The sequence below is a fragment of the Oncorhynchus nerka genome, linkage group LG19 (assembly GCF_034236695.1).
Source record: "Oncorhynchus nerka isolate Pitt River linkage group LG19, Oner_Uvic_2.0, whole genome shotgun sequence".
Lineage (NCBI taxonomy): Eukaryota > Metazoa > Chordata > Actinopteri > Salmoniformes > Salmonidae > Oncorhynchus > Oncorhynchus nerka.
In genome coordinates, this window is record NC_088414.1 from 3,594,662 (window position 1) to 3,614,530 (window position 19,869).

At 45.7% G+C, this 19,869-nt stretch overlaps 1 protein-coding gene across 2 annotated transcripts in view; it reads left to right on the forward strand.

Annotated features, from left to right (window-relative positions):
- The first annotated feature begins 324 nt into the window (after positions 1 to 324).
- LOC115146871 (netrin-G2-like) overlaps positions 325 to 19,869 on the forward strand; it is a 157,706-nt gene continuing 138,161 nt past the window's right edge. Inside the window, exons 1-2 of one of the 2 annotated variants that reach the window (XM_029688891.2) lie at positions 325 to 1,016; positions 2,146 to 2,949. In XM_029688891.2, the coding sequence (XP_029544751.2) occupies positions 2,731 to 2,949 (219 nt within the window). In that variant the 5' untranslated portion in view covers positions 325 to 1,016; positions 2,146 to 2,730. The remainder of the gene's footprint in view (positions 1,017 to 2,145; positions 2,950 to 19,869) is intronic. The other variant, XM_065004622.1, reaches the window with a different exon arrangement.

Sequence of the window (19,869 nt, forward strand, 5' to 3'; positions counted from 1 at the left end):
CTGGGTGATTTGAAAAGCCATAGTCAATCGATCAAAAATATAATTTATACTTTTAGCAAAACATTTTATTTTCAATCTGTAGAAACAATGAGAATATATGGCAAATATAAATCCAATATGGATGGTGTCCCGAATCTAAACCGCCATCTATCCAACACGTCCTAAAACGCGCAAACAACTGGCTTATCTGCTGCTAGCGGTTTCCTGATCCAACTATCGGACCGCTCAGACGCACAGGATGAATCGGTGACAGAGAGCAGAACGATACGACTATACGGCTATAGCTCCACTTCCCCGCAGGTCCTTTAAGCAGCGCGTGCTGATCGGCCTGTGGGACGGTTCAGTTTGGTGCATGTCGGCCCACGCGAGAAAGCGTCGAGAGCGAAGTTGCGCCGCCCGCCCCGGAGGTTAGCAGATAAAAGCCCTGGAAGTGATTGGAAGTGATGGTGAAAAGGATTTAGCCCAGGCATTAAGAGAGAGAGAGAAGGGTTTGTGAGTACATAAGAGGGAGAGAAGGGTAAGTGAGTACACAAGAGAGAGAGAGAGAGAGAGAGAGGGACAGGGAGTACACAAGAGAGAGAGAAGGAGAGAGGGACAGGGAGTAGACGAGAGAGAGATTTTCCACCAAGCTTTTTTTTTCTGCCCTTGAGCATCCCGGGTAAACCCGAGCTTGTAAAGTGGGAGGAGAAGAAACGGGCACCAGCCCTTCCTCAAAGTCAATATTTTCACTTTTGATTCTCCTTCAAGCTGGAAATCACGCTCTTTTTCCCCAACCGCCCGTTTCCAGATCTAGGACACCGTTCTACTCTGTGCAGCCTTCCGCGGTGTAGTAAAAAAGTTACCCGCTGGAGAAGACCAACAAGGAGACCAGACCAGATAACAGGAGTGGAGTACAGTAGCCTGCCTACACATCGACAGGAGCCCGATAGTGTAGATGGAGCCGTGCAAGGCTCACGGCAGAGAGGCGGTCGTATAAAGGGACAGAGAAGCTCTCCCGGATCAGATGAATGTTCTAAGTAAGTCGCAAATCCGACACGTGTCAAAATGTTTGATTAAAAAAATAAAAAACGAGATTACGAAACCTAGTCTAAAACGCACCGCTCACTTCGAGTGATGCAGACTATTCAATTGCCACTCACTATTCTAAATATTTTTAGGCCTATACTCAACAATCAATAGAACAGTTGTCACTTCATGTTATGTTTAGAAATAATATTATTTATTAGGCTACCAAATGAAATGCAGCCTGAATGGTTGTTACTTTTGATTCGCGCTGCTGAAGCTAGCAGAAGCACTAGTCAGACACACCCCTATACCGTATTTCGAGTTGAAGAACAGCTTTGGCGACTTTCAAACTAAACGCTGAATTTAGCTTTACCTAATTTTCGTGGAAAAAAAATATCTGTGGACAGATAGCCAAACTGTGATCAGGGTTAATCGAATTAAAACGCATTTTGCTATCTCTGGTCATCTAGCATTTGGAAAGGCGATGCCGATTCAAACTCTCGCGCATAGGCGGCAGAGGGTCCCTGGTTCGAGCCCAGGTTGGAGAGGGACGGAAGCTATACTGTTACATTTACGCAGGTGCGCAATCAGGACAGCAGAGTGACGGTGTGTGTAATACTTTATGCTATGTCAGATATAATGCATGGCGATGCAGGTGAAGTTAGGATGCCTCATATTTTATGGAACTGATGCACAAAGTGGTGGAGTGACTTTTTCACTTTCCTTCAACCCCCCTTCCAAGACGCAATGCATATGCTACATCATAAGTTAAGTTTTTAGCTCATATGTCTTTCCTTCTATCATTGAAAGTCCACAAATCCCACAATTTTGAACATTGGCACCAAGCCCTGCATATGACTTAAAAACTTTTCTGGAAAATAAGATCTCTGAAATATGTCACCTACACGATCACAATGACATACTGTTTGCTTACAATATCCTCTCTGTCAGCCTACATGGTTTGGTCCAATTTCTGGGAAGTTCAGTCATAGGCCTACTCTCCCAATACAACTTAGGTTATGTAGCCTAAATGTCCAATATTGGAAAATAAAATAAGCAAAACATGTGATGAACAAGATAAACTATGCTCTCTCTCCCTCTATCAGTCTAATATCTGAATCATTTCCCTCTTCTTTACAGGACAATCACTGAGGCAAGGCTCCGGGCCGCTGCATCACGACCTGATGGCTGTATCTAAAGACGTAGTCCACTCTCCCTTATCATCCCTAGCGGGCAGCTCTCACCTCTCCCAGAACAAAAAGGACCTCTGAAGTATGGATTTGTTCTGCTCATTCTCCAACCACCACCACCGCAAACGCAGCACTGGCGCCACTATGGTTGAAGTAGATGTGAAGTTTCTCTGACTTTCGACGCCCCCTGCTCTATTATTTGTCACTTTTCCATATCCGACATCCAAACAAGTTAGTTTAATTTCCTAAAGGAGCTGTGATTATTTGTAGGCCCACGTTTGTTGAACGGCTGTAAATTGACTTAGCCAACTCGAACACTTTTATTTCTCTTGCGTTTTGTATTTTTTCCATCATCCCCCAAACGTACCCTTAAGCTCAGGTGAGCGTGCAGACGCATCTTGGTGACAACGAAGTTACTTACTGTGTCCGTATGATCCTCAGTCGAGTTCCATGCTCTTCGCCTCAACTCTGACTACTGTGGCCCCCCTCGCCCTTTTCCGCCAGACCACACTCGTCCTCGGACAACTCTCGTGCCATGCTCTGCCAGGCCGTGTTGCTCCTCCTGCACTGCTTTGCCTCCTTGACGCTGGGCCAGTACGACCTGTGCAAGTCCCTGGTGAGCACGGACGATGGCGCAGTGTGGGAGCAGTATGCATGCCAGCCCAAGGCCCAGTCCATGAAGGACTACATGCGGGTGAAGGTGGACCCGCCGGGCATCACCTGTGGCAACCCGCCCGAGAGATTCTGCACTCTGGTAAGATGGAAAGGTGGAGTGGTTGGTTTATTGTAATGCACTGAAATTGATGTTGGAAGTTGCTGCAGTGAGGGCGATGAATTAAAGAATGAGTTGAATTGACAGGTCTGAACTATAGTCCAGGGAACATCCAGACAAAGGGCAATGCCTATTTGCAATCAACACTATTTCAGTGTGACTTTGGGAAAGCCTCATTTGTTTGCGGACTTAAATAACACAGTAAGAGGCGATATGCAGAGTTTTTGCTCAATAAAGGAAATGTGAGAACAACAGAAGCAGAGTCAAATAAAAAAAAACATACCAGGCTACTGGGCTTAGTCAGGTCAGCACCTCCTGATGCAATGTGAATTTGAGCAGGCTTGAGCGGTCCTTGGCCAAGTTTGGCGGGCTCCAAAAGCCATGACATCAGTGAAATGACTTGGCCATGGGCTCGAGCTCACTGAGAGAGGTGCGGAGGTGTTGTTTACATTCACATTGTGTTGGCAGACTGTCAACCGGCTTGATTGCGTTTTGGGGAGGACTTCAAATTTCGCCTGCTAAACAGCATCAAGACGAGAGAGAGGGTGGAGGACCTTTCGTTTCAAGGGCACTCGCAGGGCGAGAGTGGAGAACTGCGGGAAAATACTAGGCATTAGAATGCAAGGCTCAACGTTGTAGTTCCCGCTTTAATAGGTTGTTGAGTGGAATTAAACTCTAGAAGTAGGAAGTTTGGATAGTTTGAAACTTTTTAGAATAGGCTCCGTGGGCTTGTTTTAGCTACAGCATACTGCTTACTTTTAATTGTCACAACTTGGACACAATCTGAGTGTCTACTTAATGTGTTTGGCGCAGAATCCCTATCGCTTGGCTGGACAATCCTTGTAACAGCTACCCAGTCAATGAGTCAGTGAGGTAATCAGATGAGGAAGGACTTACAACCAAGGACAGAGATACAGAACTCTAATAAAGTAGAAGTGATTTATTCATTATCCATTGATGTCTCAGAAACCACACTTTCACATACACACACTGTGTATTGTACACTCTTAGAAAAGGTGCTAAGTAGTACCGTATAGGGTTCTTTGTGTTGTCCCTATAGGGGAACCCTTTTTGGTGCTGGGTAGAACCTTTTGCAGAGAGTTCTAGGCTTTTTCAAAGAACCGTCTGTATATGGTTCTACCTAGAACCCTCTATGAAGGGGTCTGCTTAGAATCCTCTATGGTTATACCAAGAACCATTTTATCATCTAAAGGTTCTCCCTAGAACCGTCTACGAAGGGATCTACCGAGAACCCTTTTGGAACCCTTTTTTCATAAGAGTGTATGGCTACCTTAATCCTGCATTTTACAAACATATCTACACACACACACTCCTCATTGAGACTAATAACAGGACTCAAGGATCATTTGATAACGTGAAGCAGAGTGGATATGCTCCTTCCTCGGCTACCTAATGGTTAATGATTTGTTTAATGTAGAAGTAGCAGAAACTGCTGACGGCCTGAGAAAGCCCTCTCCAGTGACTGCTCCTCAGAAGGAGAGCGAGAGAGATGCTGAGGCGTCCTGTGTGAGAGAGAGAGAGATGCTGAGGCGTCTTGTGTGTGAGAGAGAGAGATGCTGAGGCGTCCTGTGTGTGAGAGAGAGAGAGAGAGAGATGCTGAGGCGTCCTGTGTGAGAGAGAGAGAGATGCTGAGGCGTCCTGTGTGAGAGAGAGAGAGATGCTGAGGCGTCCTGTGTGAGAGAGAGAGAGAATGCTGAGGCGTCCTGTGTGAGAGAGAGATGCTGAGGCGCCCTGTGTGAGAGAGAGAGAGATGCTGAGGTGTCCTGTGTGTGTGAGAGAGAGAGAGATGCTGAGGCATTCTGTGTGAGAGAGAGATGCTGAGGCGTCCTGTGTGAGAGAGAGATGCTGAGGCGTCCTGTGTGAGAGAGAGAGAGAGAGATGCTGAGGCGTCCTGTGAGAGAGAGAGAGAGAGATGCTGAGGCGTGCTGTGTGAGAGAGAGAGAGAGAGAGAGATGCTGAGGCGTCCTGTGTGAGAGAGAGAGAGAGAGAGATGCTGAGGCGTCCTGTGAGAGAGAGAGAGAGATGCTGAGGCGTGCTGTGTGAGAGAGAGAGAGAGAGAGAGAGATGCTGAGGCGTCCTGTGAGAGAGAGAGAGAGATGCTGAGGCGTCCTGTGTGAGAGAGAGATGCTGAGGCGTCCTGTGTGAGAGAGAGATGCTGAGGCGTCCTGTGTGAGAGAGAGAGAGAGAGATGCTGAGGCGTCCTGTGTGAGAGAGATGCTGAGGCGTCCTGTGTGAGAGAGAGAGAGAGAGATGCTGAGGCGTCCTGTGAGAGAGAGAGAGAGATGCTGAGGCGTGCTGTGTGAGAGAGAGAGAGAGAGAGAGAGAGATGCTGAGGCATTCTGTGTGAGAGAGAGATGCTGAGGCGTCCTGTGTGAGAGAGAGATGCTGAGGCGTCCTGTGTGAGAGAGAGAGAGAGAGAGAGATGCTGAGGCGTCCTGTGAGAGAGAGAGAGAGAGATGCTGAGGCGTGCTGTGTGAGAGAGAGAGAGAGAGAGAGAGATGCTGAGGCGTCCTGTGTGAGAGAGAGAGAGAGAGATGCTGAGGCGTCCTGTGAGAGAGAGAGAGAGATGCTGAGGCGTGCTGTGTGAGAGAGAGAGAGAGAGAGATGCTGAGGCGTCCTGTGAGAGAGAGAGAGAGAGAGATGCTGAGGCGTCCTGTGTGAGAGAGAGATGCTGAGGCGTCCTGTGTGAGAGAGAGATGCTGAGGCGTCCTGTGTGAGAGAGAGAGAGAGAGAGAGATGCTGAGGCGTCCTGTGTGAGAGAGATGCTGAGGCGTCCTGTGTGAGAGAGAGAGAGAGAGAGAGATGCTGAGGCGTCCTGTGAGAGAGAGAGAGAGATGCTGAGGCGTGCTGTGTGAGAGAGAGAGAGAGAGAGATGCTGAGGCGTCCTGTGTGAGAGAGATGCTGAGGCGTCCTGTGTGAGAGAGAGAGGCTGAGGCGCCCTGTGTGAAAGAGAGAGAGATGCTGAGGCGTCCTGTGTGAGAGAGATGCTGAGGCGTCCTGTGTGAGAGAGATATGCTGAGGCGTCCTGTGTGAGAGAGAGAGGCTGAGGCGCCCTGTGTGAGAGAGAGAGAGATGCAGAGGCGTCCTGTGTGTGTGAGAGAGAGAGAGATGCTGAGGCATTCTGTGTGAGAGAGAGATGCTGAGGCGTCCTGTGTGAGAGAGAGAGAGATGCTGAGGCGTCCTGTGTGTGTGAGAGAGAGAGAGATGCTGAGGCATTCTGTGTGAGAGAGAGATGCTGGGGCATCCTGTGTGAAAGAGAGAGAGAGAGATGCTGGGGCGTCCTGTGAGAGAGAGAGATGCTGGGGCATCCTGTGTGAAAGAGAGAGATGCTGAGGCGTCCTGTGAGAGAGAGAGATGCTGGGGCATCCTGTGTGAAAGAGAGAGAGAGAGATGCTGGGGCATCCTGTGTGAAAGAGAGAGAGAGATGCTGGGGCATCCTGTGAGAGAGAGAGATGCTGAGGCGTCCTGTGTGAAAGAGAGAGAGAGAGATGCTGGGGCGTCCTGTGAGAGAGAGAGAGAGAGAAATGCTGGGGCCTCCTGTATTGACGTTTGCCCTCTAATGGCATGGCCCTAACCTGCAGCTAGAAACTTGCACAATTATGTTTCTGAGCGATGAAATATTGATGTTCTCCTTAATGGGCTTCTTCCTTACAAGGATCTCCGAACGCTAGCCGCCATTCCGTTCCAGATCCCAGTCTTAGGCTCCCTCTATCCTCCTGGAATGTTCCATAGGGGAGGGGTTGTGGGTGGTACCTGGGACAGCAGATTAGTCTTAGTCATCAGTTTTTATACCAGCTGGGATCTATAGGCTTGAGTAGAGCAGACTGGTCCTCTTAGATAATGATGCACTGATATGACATTTTTGGCCGATACCGATATCCAATATTTTCCTTGCCAAAAAGAACTATACCGATAATCAATATTTAACAGGCTGACCACACTGCTTGCCTCGCATGCGCGAGCTTTGCAAAATAAATGTAGAAATCTATGTTATTCAATTATTGCACCCACACTGCTCGCGCGCGCCAACGAGCGCCTGCGTTGCCAAGGGCTAAAATAGTTATATTTCTGATGCAGATCGCGCTGCAAGTCCTGCCTCTCCCATCTCCTCATTGGTTAATAGAAGCAGTTACCCACGTGCCATCTCCTCATTGGTTATACCCACGTGGGTGACTGAAAGACGAACGAGGGCAGTGGTGGTAATGCACCTAATTTATGAAAGTTGCCAATTGCAATATAAAGTCAAGAGAAGAAAAAGCATGGAAGGAAGAGAGATAACTAGAAATGATTCGGTTGACCGTTTTATGTGTGGATTAATTGGCGGAGTAGAGGACCTTGTGCATTTCAGGTAAAATAACAACTCAATGTTTATATCCCAGGACAAATTAGCTGGCAACAGCAAACTAGCTAAATAGGACAAATTAGCTAGCAAGTGCAAGCTAACTAGCTAAATTGCCATAAATGTTTCATGCTTTTCGACCTGTCCCCTAATTAATATAATTGGTTATGAGTTTGTTTTGATATTTTAACCTGCGTGTCGTGATCGCGTTTGGTGTGGGGGGACAAAATACTTTCATGCACGATGGGGCACGATGGCGCACGATGGCGCACGCGCGAAGCCGGTTTGGGTTCCATGTAAGGCACTGCATCTCAGTGCAAGAGGCATCACTACAGCCCCTGGTTCGAATCCAGGCTGTATCACATCCGGTCGTGATTGGGAGTCCCATAAGGTGGCGCACAATTGGCCCAGCGTTGTCCAGGTTTGGCTGGTGTAGGCCTTCATTGCAAATAAGAATTTGTTCTTAACCTGTTAGTACTCTAGGGGCAGTATTTCATTTTTGGATAAAAAGACGTGCCCGTTTTAAGCGCAATATTTTGCGAATATGCTTGGAATTGATAGTTTTGGAAAGAAGAGACTCTTACGTTTCCAGAACTGCAAAGATTTTCACTGTGAGTCCCTTAGAACAATGCTTCGGGCAAAACCAAGATGTATGACCGACCAGGAAATGAACAGGATTTTTGAGGCTACGTTTTCCATGATCGCCTTATATGGCTGTGAATGCGACAGGAATGAACGGACACTTTATCTTGTTTCCCCAAGGTCTCTGCAGCATTGTGACGTATTTGTAGGCATATCATTGGAAGATTGACCATAAGAGACTACAATTGCCAAGTGTCCCGCTTGGTGTCTGCGTGGCATTTGGTGCGCAAAAGTCAGCTCCCAGTATTTTTCCATTCGAATCAGACAACAAAGCAGGCTTCAAGGACGGTGCTTTCAATGGAGAGATATATGACAAACCACCTTCAGGATTGATTCAAACAACGTTTTCCATGTTTCAGTCGATATTATGGAGTTAATTCGGAAAAAAGTTCGACGTGTAGGTGACTGAATTTTCGGTTAGTTTCGGTAGCCAAATGCATAGTAACAAAAGGGAACGATGTGTCCTACACAAGAATCTTTCAGGAAAAACTGGACATCTGCTATGTAACTGAGAGTCTCCTCATTGAAACATCTGAAGTTCTTCAAAGGTAAATTATTTTATTTGATTCCTTGGCTGGTTTTTGTGAATATGTTGCGTGCTAAATGCTAACGCTAAATGCTAAGCTAGCTATCACCACTCTTACACAAATTATTGATTTTCTCTGGTTCTAAAGCATATTTTGAAAATCTGAGACGACAGGATTGTTAAGAAAAGGATAAGCTTGAGAGCAGGCATATTTATTTCATTTCATTTGCGATTTTTAGAAATCGCTAACGTTGCGTTATGGTAATGAACTTGAGGCTGTAGTAACGATACCGCATGCGGGATGGGGCGGACTATGAGGTTAACTGACTTGCCTAGTTAAATAAAGGTTACACACACACACACTGACCAAAAAGTTATTTTGTTGCCATTTATGTATGTCCCTATTACCAGTAAAACACAATCACAACCTATTTCTTTCACTTACTTGCTGTGCTGTTTCGTTGTTCATTTGTTCAGTCGTTTCATTCTCAACCAGGATTTCCATGGAACGCCGTCTGGGTCTTTGTATGTCAAAAATGATACACGTCAAGTAATACTTTTTGACATGTCAAATAAGCTTGTTGGACCTGAATATGACTGCACGTCACATAAAAATTTTACGCGTTCATAAATGTTTTACATAGTTATTAAACATTGATTACACTATCACTCGTATTTCATATGTCACAGCGATTTATCGATACTTATATTATGATGCTGGTAAATGATGCTGGTAAATGATGCTGGTAAAGTTGTCTCCTGCATGTACAGTGCTCGTCATAAAGAACATAGCAAAAGGACATAATCTGTTTCAGTAGCTGTAATTATCCTAGCTAACTATATAGCTAGGTGTCATCATCTAAAATAACCCTCATTTATAAGACCGTTCTTATTTGATTAATGGTGGTCGGACCCATCTATGTGAAGCTAGCCACAATAAGGATTAGCCACAATAGTGGACTTTGTGGTTAGCCTTCAAAATAAAATTATTTTTTATTTTATTTTTTATTTCACCTTTATTTAACCAGGTAAGCAAGTTGAGAACAAGTTCTCATTTACAATTGCGACCTGGCCAAGATAAAGCAAAGAAGTTCGACACATACAACGACACAGAGTTACACATGGAGTAAAACAAACATACAGTCAATAATACAGTAAAAAAAACAACAAAAAAAAACAAGTCTATATACAATGTGAGCAAATTAGGTGAGAAGGGAGGTAAAGGCAAAAAAGGCCATGGTGGCAAAGTAAATACAATATAGCAAGTAAAACACTGGAATGGTAGTATTGCAATGGAAGAATGTGCAAAGTAGAAATAAAAATAATGGGGTGCAAAGGAGCAAAATAAATAAATAAATGAAATACAGTTGGGAAAGAGGTAGTTGTTTGGGCTAAATTATAGGTGGGCTATGTACAGGTGCAGTAATCTGTAAGATGCTCTGACAGTTGGTGCTTAAAGCTAGTGAGGGAGATAAGTGTTTCCAATTTAAGAGATTTTTGTAGTTCGTTCCAGTCATTGGCAGCAGAGAACTGGAAGGAGAGGCGGCCAAAGAAAGAATTGGTTTTGGGGGTGACTAGAGAGATATACCTGCTGGAGCGTGTGCTACAGGTAGGAGATGCTATGGTGACCAGCGAGCTGAGATAAGGGGGGACTTTACCTAGCAGGGTCTTGTAGATGACATGGAGCCAGTGGGTTTGGCGACGAGTATGTCATTGACAGTGATGCAAATGAATACAAATAATAGAATTATGCCATAATTGAATAGATCATGCTAAACGAGATTGTAATGTTATATAAAATCAACAAAAGACAATCATTTCTTAATTTCACAAACATCTGTTGTAATCACACTGGATGTATTATACTTTAGAATTGCATTGGGGCCATACTTATTTCACTGTACAGCCTTACCTATGGATTGTGGATCAATGACACGGGGTATCAGTCTACTCAGTGACACCAAGAGAACATTAGCATCGTAGCTCTTATTGCGGGACTCTGAAACAACTGTGAATTGAACCACATTTATTGTCAACCCATGTGCATTGAACACCATTCCCGAGGAAAAACAATACCTTGTGGATGTTTTGGAGTCTGATAATAGGTAAAACTGTACAGTGCAATATGAATGTCAACATACACAATAGGCTGACTGGGGAGGTGATTTCACAGTCCCGCGGTAAGAACTACAACGCTAATATTGGCGTAAACTCTTCACAGTTGTGTTCTGTGGGTGTCACCGAGTGGACTGACACCCCATTTCATTGCTTCACATTCCAACCTTGTTTAACATTATCTAGTCTAAATATGGCATGATTCCACCAATTGTAACCCTCTGCATCAATTTCAAAGAGGTACTTTTATTTTGAAAGCGAACTGTAAATTCCACTATTGTGCCTAATCGTTAATGTGGCTAGCTTCACAACACATAAAACCCTGTCAGGTCTCACTAGCCAGATGAAGCTAGCTGGCTGCTTTGGGCAACAGGGTTAAGTAGCTGGCTAGCTATTTATTTTCATGAACTGAAGCTCAATTTCAATAGGCGAACAACAAGTGGCTACCAAGCTAATACTCACAAGGATTCCTAAATCGTTAATAAGAATAGTTTAAATGACTGCAGTTTCAACTGGTCATTGTTTTCAGCCTGGTTGTATTGGCGCTATCTAAGTACCAAGCTAAAGCTAGCTAGCTAACCCAGTTGCGAAGTTGCGGTCGAAGAAATAATGCTTTATTACCAACGCGGTATTGTAAACACATTGTTCGTGTTTGCTTGTTTTCATACTTTGTTTTGTACAGCTTTGACAGTGCTACTGATAGTAGTGGTGGCGCTTGGCTTTGACAGTGCTACTGATAGTAGTGGTGGCGCTTGGCTTTGACAGTGCTACTGATAGTAGTGATGGCGCTTGGCTTTGACAGTGCTACTGATAGTAGTGGTGGCGCTTGGCTTTGACAGTGCTACTGATAGTAGTGGTGGCGCTTGGCTTTGACAGTGCTACTGATAGTAGTGGTGGCGCTTGGCTTTGACAGTGCTACTGATAGTAGTGGTGGCGCTTGGCTTTGACAGTGCTACTGATAGTAGTGGTGGCGCTTGGCTTTGACAGTGCTACTGATAGTAGTGGTGGCGCTTGGCTTTGACAGTGCTGATAGTAGTGGTGGCGCTTGGCTTTGACAGTGCTACTGATAGTAGTGGTGGCGCTTGGCTTTGACAGTGCTACTGATAGTAGTGGTGGCGCTTGGCTTTGACAGTGCTACTGATAGTAGTGGTGGCGCTTGGCTTTGACAGTGCTGATAGTAGTGGTGGCGCTTGGCTTTGACAGTGCTACTGATAGTAGTGGTGGCGCTTGGCTTTGACAGTGCTACTGATAGTAGTGGTGGCGCTTGGCTTTGACAGTGCTACTGATAGTAGTGGTGGCGCTTGGCTTTGACAGTGCTACTGATAGTAGTGGTGGCGCTTGGCTTTGACAGTGCTACTGATAGTAGTGGTGGCGCTTGGCTTTGACAGTGCTACTGATAGTAGTGGTGGCGCTTGGCTTTGACAGTGCTACTGATAGTAGTGGTGGCGCTTGGCTTGCACGTGCAAATTCAGAACACGCAACGTTGTATAATAGAACTGCGTTATTTGACGTGTCAAATTAAAAGCTTATTTAATTCGTCAAATAATGGTATTTGAGGTGTATCTTTTTTGACACGCAAAGACCCAAACGGCGTTCCATAGTATGTCATGAAGATAATAGCAGTGACACTATTACTGTGTACTATTACTGTGTACTCCGGTAGGGCAACATCTGAACAATAGCGCACTTGGTAACGTTAGACATTGTGGACCAGGTTAGGAATGCTGTGTTGCACGTGTAGCGGAACATTTTACGTGGGGTCATTATATAGGTCACCATCGGCATTAAACTAGGCATCAGGCCGATACCGATGTTGGCATTTTCAGCTAATATTATAGTATCGGACGATTCTGATATGTTCACCGATATATCGTGCATCCCTACTCTTAGATCATCTAAGGCTGTTTGTCGCCACCATTCTGCATACTTCATTCCTTCACTGATGTGTGCACTCGTTAGCTCCACCAAAATCCTTTATTTAGAAAAGTTAAAAGGTGATTGAAGTTTCAACCATCTTGGTGTTCATCGGAATAAGTAACAAACAGAGAAAGTGTGTGTGTGCATGTATGGATGCATACAGTACATGCATGTGTGTGTGTGTGTGTGATGGCAGTTCAGTATCTGTGTACAGTATGCATTGGTAGACAGCGCCATGGTGCTGAAATGGTTTGAGCCCCAAAGAGAGCAGCACTTGGAAGACACCGACATGGTGCTGAAGTATATGAATGGACATATGGACAGTAGTCAGATCCCAATACTGTTTTCTATTACGTTATGCAATAGTGGGAAAGATGTAGACCTACATTACAGTAAATACACACACACACCGTGTGCATGTGTATGTGTGTTTTCTGTGTTTTATGTGTGTGCGTGTATGTGCGTGCGCTTTTTCACCAATGTATGTCCCCACTGTACCTTAATTATTTTTCACATGAAAACACTGTTTCCCCAAAACGAAGGCTGTGAAATTCAGCGGATGCTAGTTTGGTGTTGAGGCACAGATTTCCCTGCCTTCATTTAGCCCTGTTCCTCCTCTCCTCTGGGATACACTGTTATATTCATCTCCTGTTCATGGGGAGTGAAGCTAGCTATAGGTAGTGTCCTCTGCCAACTGGGGCAGTATGGTAACTCCTTTAAACATGGCGGCCCTCTTTCTTTTCAGGACGATTCTACTGTACTGTAGCGAGCTCTCTATACATGGTAGTTGTACTGTTTTGGTGGTGTGTAACCCCTGGGGATGGTGTGTGTGTGTGTGTGTGTGTGTGTGTGTGTGTGTGTGTGTGTGTGTGTGTGTGTGTGTGTGTGTGTGTGTGTGTGTGTTGCAGGGATGGAGGGAGAGAGAGATAATGATGAGGGAGAGGTGGGGAAGATCACATCTTAGCTAAGCAGAAAGATGAAATCAGACCAGCACTGTCCTCGTACATAAACACACACACACACACACACACGCACAAACAGACAACAAGCCTGTGTTAGTGTCTTTCATGTGGCTTGGTTTGAAGCAAAACCTTCAATCAAGTCCCTTAGGTAAAGTACCCCCATGAAAATGGATTCCTTGCCACGTATGTGTCTGAGTGTAGTGACAGATGAGGGATGAACGGAGTGTGTATGTACAGTATGTTCATGTGTGAAAGAAGGGAAAAAACCTTCCTCTTCCACAACAGATTTTGCCTGTTTTAGAAGGTAGAAATCAGCCAGCTCTAAAAATAGACGAGAGAGAGAGCGGGAGAGGGAGAGAAGCTTAAGCGGAAGAGGAGCATGCTTGAAAGGAGAGGAAGATGGCAGCTGGTAGTGTGGTGGAGTAGAGAATAGCAGAGAGGAAGAGGTGAAGCTAGAGGTTTCACTCTTGCCAAAATCGGTCCAAAATATGCCCAATGCGTTTCTATGGACCTAAGCTTGTCGCCTGCCTTCCTGCCTTTGGGACAACAAGTCCCATTGTTATGGCGGAGACATGAGCGTCTCGTCATTATATACAGATCTATGAGAACAGTCAGTAGATCACTGCTGTCCCAATCTGGGCCCAGGGCCATGCCACCTCCCCCTGCTAAAGCCAGGCTAACCCTGCCGTTGCCCTTTCCCTGGCTACCTCTGCCCAGGGTAACATACAGGGCCACCCAAACCCAGCAGGCCTTGTGTTAGGTCTATGTTCTCCTATCCTGATTATCCAGAGTGGTTGACTGGGTACCGCAAGGGTCTTGGGCAAGACCCAGGCGCTTGATATTGGAGACCGAGGTGGGAAGACCCTGGTTCACCGGCAACCCCCGATCCCCTTCGGACACGGCCAGCCATGCGGCCGTGCCTAACAGGGAAAGGGGGGATGGAGACGGTCGGGCGCAACCCAGGCAACGTGAAATGCGGGGAACTGAGCTCGGGCGAGGGCCGACGCCACCCTCCCGGCCCAGAACACCACACCGAGGGAAGGGAGAAGCCTACCCGGCCTTCAGAGAGTTATAAATACTCGCGCTGTTTATCCATGCTTCGTTGGTCTGTTTCGCTTGACGGCCCACCGATCTGCTTTTGTTAGAAGGCCATCCAACCTGCAACCTTTTTTTTACTGTTATATCTGTGTTCCCTTTCTTGTAATGTCACTTATTGCCCACTTTACTATCATCCTGGGCTTATAGATTGAGATCTGCTGTGGATATGGGTACGGCCCCTCTACCCCAGATTTTCAAGTAACCGCAACTCTTTCCAGGGCTTGGGCCCCTCTCTCGGGGCGAACCCATTCCAGGGCGCCCTGTCCTTCACAAAGAAAAGAGAACTCTCCCCGAGATTCCCGCCAGCTTCACTGGGAAACGGTCGCGTTACCGCACTGGACGACTCGCGGCGTCCGTCTCCGCCACTCCGGATTCAAGGATCTGAACCTGACTTTCCGAACGGCGTTCGCCCAGAGAGTATACATCTCTTAGGACCGACTGACCCATGTTCAACTGCTGTTCACATGGAACCCTTCTCCACTTCTGCCTTCAAAGTTCTCGTTTGAATATTTATCCATTTTCAGGGCTAGTTGATTTGGCAGGTGAGTTGTTACACACTCCTTAGCGGATTCCGATTTCCATGGCCACCATCTTGCTGTCTATATCAACCAACACCTATTCTGGGGTCTGATGAGTGTCGGCATCAGGCGCCTTTACCCGGCGTTCGGTTCACCCCGCCACACCAGTTCTGCTTACCAAATGTGGCACACTAGGCAACTCGCATTCCACGCCTGGCTCCAAGCCAGCAAGCCAGGCTTCTTACCCATTTAAAGTTTGTAGAACTAAGAACAGATATAGCCTTGGTTCACCCCAGACTTGACTGCCCTTGACCAGCACAAAAACATCTTGTGGAGTTCGGCATTAGCATCGAATAGCCCCCGCGATATGCAACTTTCAGGGAAGTCAGGAACCAATATACTCAGTTAGGAAAGCTAAGGCTAGCTGTTTCAAACTAAAAATTGCATCCTGTAGCACTAATTCCAAAAAGTTCTGGGACACTGTATAGTCCATGGGGAATAAGAGCACCTCCTCCCAGCTGCCCACTGCACTGAGGCTAGGAAACACTGTCACCACCAATAAATCTACGATAATCGATCATTTCAAAAAGCATTTTTCTACGGCTAGCCATGCTTTCCACCTGGCTACCCCTGGCCAACAGCTCAGCACCCCTGCAGCAACTTGCCCAAGCCCCCCCCCCCCCCCCGCTTCTCCTTCCCCCAAATCCAGACAGCTGCTGTCCTGAAAGAGCTGCAAAATCTGGATCCCTACAAATCAGCTGGGCTGGACAATCTGAACCCTCTCTTTCTAAAATGATCTGCCAAAATTGTTGCTACCCCTATTACTAGCCTGTTCGTCTGAGATCCCCAAATATTGGAAAGCTGCCGTGGTCATCCCCCTCTTCAAAGACACTCTAGACCAAAACTGTTATAGACCTATATTCATCGTGTCCTGCCTTTCTAAAATCTTCAAAAGTCAATTTAACAAACAGCTCACTGACCATTTCTAATCCCATAACTTGTCCACTATGCAATCTGGTTTCCGAGCTGGTCATGGGTGCACCTCAGCCACGCTCAAGGTCCTAAACGATATCATAACTGCCATCGATAAAAGACAGTACTGTGCAGCCATCTTCATTGACCTGGCCAAGGCTTTCAACTCTTTCAATCACTGCATTCTTATTGGCAGCCTCAATAGCCTTGGCTTCTCAAATGACTGTTTCGCCTCGTTCACCAACTACTTGTCTGATAAGAGTTCAGTGTGTCAAATCGGAGGGCCTGTTGTCCGGACCTCTAGAAATCTCTATGGGGGTGCCACAGAGTTCAATTCTTGGGCTGACTCTCTTCTCTGTATATATCAATGATGTCGCTCTTGCTGCTGGTGTCATACAACAAACCTTCCGTGGCCTCCAACTGCTTTTAAATGCTAGTAAAACTAAAGGCATGCTCTTCAACCGATTGCTGCCTGCACCTGCCTGCCTGACTAGCATCACTGCTCTGGACGGTTCTGACTTAGAATATGTGGACAACTACAAATACCTAGGTGTCTGGTTAGACTGTAAACTCTCCTTCCAGACTCATTTTAAGCATCTCCAATCCACAATTAAATCTAGAATCAGCTTCCTATTTCGCAACAAAGCCTCCTTCACTCATGCTGCCAAACATACAAGGGTATGTATCCTACCGATCCTTGACTTTGGCGATGTCATTTACAAAATAGCCTCCAACACTCTACTCAGCAAATTGGAAGCAGTCTATCACAGTGCCATCCGTTTTGTCACCAAAGCCCCATACACTACCCACCCCTGCGACCTGTACACTGTGGTTGGCTTGCCCTCACCACATATTCGTCGCCAAACCCACTGGCTCCAGGTCATTTATAAGTCTTTGCTAGGTAAAGCCTTGCCTTATCTCAGCTCACTGGTCACCATAGGAACACCCACCCATAGCACACGCTCCAGCAGGTATATTTCACTGGTCATCCCCAAAGCCAACACTTCCTTTGGCTGCCTTTCCTTCCAGTTCTCTGCTGCCAATGACTGGAACGAATTGCAAAATCCCTGAAGCTGGGCTCTTATATCCCTCTCTCTAACTTTAAGCATCAGCTGTCAGAGCTGCTTACCAATCACTGTACCTGTACACAGCCCATCTGTAAGTAGCATACCCAACTACCTCATCCCCATATTGTTATTTATCCTCTTGCTCAGTTCCACCCCAGTATCTCTACTTGCACATCATCATCTGCACATCTATCTCTCCAGTATTAATGCTAAATTGAAATGATTTCGCCTCTGTGGCCTATTTATTGCTTTACCTCCCTACTCTTCTACATTTGCACACACTGTACATAGATTGTTCTATTGTGTTATTGATTGTACATTTGTTTGTGTGTAACTCTGTGTAGTTTTTTTGTCGCACTGCTTTGCTTTATCTTGGCCAGGTCGCAGTTGTAAATAAGAACTTGTCTCAACTGGCCTACCTGGTTAAATAAAGGTGAAATTTAAAAAAGTTTGAGAATAGGTTGAGATCGTTTTGGCCCCAAGACCTCTAATCATTCGCTTTACCAGATAAAACTGCGAGACTTTGAGCGGCAGTTATCCTGAGGGAAACTTCGGAGGGAACCAGCTACTAGATGGTTCGATTAGTCTTTCACCCCTATACCCAGGTCGGACGACCGATTTGCACTTCAGGACTGCTACGGACTTTCAACAGAGTGTCCTCTGGCTTCGCCCTGCCCAGGAATAGTTCACTATATCTCGGGTGGTATCGCACGCGCTCACGCTCCACCTCCCCGACAGAGACGACCCGGGTTGAGCTGGTCGAGCGCAGGCGACATGGAGAAGCGGGCAACCCCCTGGGTGGCCAAGAACCCTGCGCCGAGGGAAGGGAGAGGCGGGGGGCGTGAGCCTTGTTACGACTTTTACTTCCTCTTGATAGTCAAGTTTGATCATCTTCTCGACGCTCCGCCAGGGCCGCGACCGACCTCGGCGGGGCCGATCCAAGGACCTCACTAAACCATCCAATCGGTAGTAGCGACGGGCGGTGTGTACAAAGGGCAGGGACTTAATCATCGCAAAGTGACCAACTATTCACCAAGCTTTTGATCAGATGTTAGTATTGGGCTGGACACCAAGGGTCTGCATATATACATTTTTAGATCATGGCAGAAAAAGATGGAGCTGAACTGGGAACATAGAACAACTAGCTTTTAACAAAGTTGCAAAAACTACACAGAAATAAAAGATTGAGGAACTTTGTCAGGTGCGCCATGACAGAGGGGGAGGAGTTCAACAAGGAATGATTCAATCATCAACAACAAATGAATAGTCCTAAAAGAGCCAACCCATTGGGCACAAAGTGGTTGAATAAAAGTTCAACTAAATTTGTCAACGTATTGTGACGTGGAATCTATGTGGAAAACACATTGGATTTGGAAAAAGGGTGAAATTTCAACTACAGTATTATGTCATCATAGACAAATATTGTATAACATACGTTGGATTTTTTACCTTTGAAACGATGTTCAATTCGTCACTGACTGCTACCAATGTGCTATCATGAGAATGATTATTGAGAGATCTCCACCTAATTACTAAATAGATTCATTGTTGCTATCAAAGTCATTCCAAAGGTTAGATTTAACACAGGAAATGAAATGTAAACAAAAATATAAACGCAACATGTAAAGTGTTGGTCCTATGTTTCATGAGCTGAAACAAAAGATCACCAAAATTTTCCATATACACAAAAAAGCCTTTTTCTCTCAGTTTGTGCGCAAATGTGTTTATATCTCTGTTAGTGGGCAGGTCTCCTTTGCCAAGATAATCCATCCACCTGACAGTTGTGGTATATCAAGAAGCTGAATAAACAGCATGATCATTACACAGGTGCAGCTTGTGCTGGTGACAATAAAAGGCATGCAATTGGCATGCTGATTGCAAGGAATGTCCAACAGAGCTGTTGCCAGATAATTGAATGTTCATTTCTCTAACATAAGCCGCCTCCTACGTCATTTTTACCTTTCTACACCTCACCTTGCGAGGGTAACGGCACCGAGCCTTTTTTCTAAAATGTTTCCAGAGTTGGAGAACATGTTGGGAGAATTCTTAGATCATTCCTCCTTACAGAATCCTTCCAGATCCTTGAAATAATTTGTCTGCGCTTCAATTCAAACCACAGGTTTTCAATGGGTTTCAGTGCTGCAGACTGAGATGGCCATTGCAAAATGTTGATTTTGTGGCCAATTAACCATTTCTTTATGGATTTTGTGTGTTTGGGGGGTTTGGGGTTATTGTCTTGCAGGAAGATCCACTAAGTTTCAACCTCCTAGCAGAGGCAACCTGGTTTTTGGCTATAATGTCCTGGTACGGTGTAGTTCATGATGCTGTAACCTTAACAAGAGCCCCAGGACCACTGGCCCATAACATCAAAGGTCCACCACCATATTTTACAGTAGATATGGGGCTCTTTTCTGCTCATGCTTACTCATTTCGATGCCAAACCCACCACTGGTGTGAGTGGCCAAAGAGCGATTTGATTTGGTTAGATTATATGAAAATAGAGCACATTGGTGTCGAAATGAGAATGTATAAGCAGAAAAGAACCACATACCTACTGTCAAAATATGGTGGTGGATATTTTCATAGTTAATAATTATATTTATTTTAGGTGCAATGTTTCATGTGTGTGTGTGTGTGTGTGTGTGTGTGTGTGTGTGTGCATGCGTGCGTGCGTGCGTACATGATGTACATGCATGCTGAGACTGTTTAGATACACAAGGTTTGT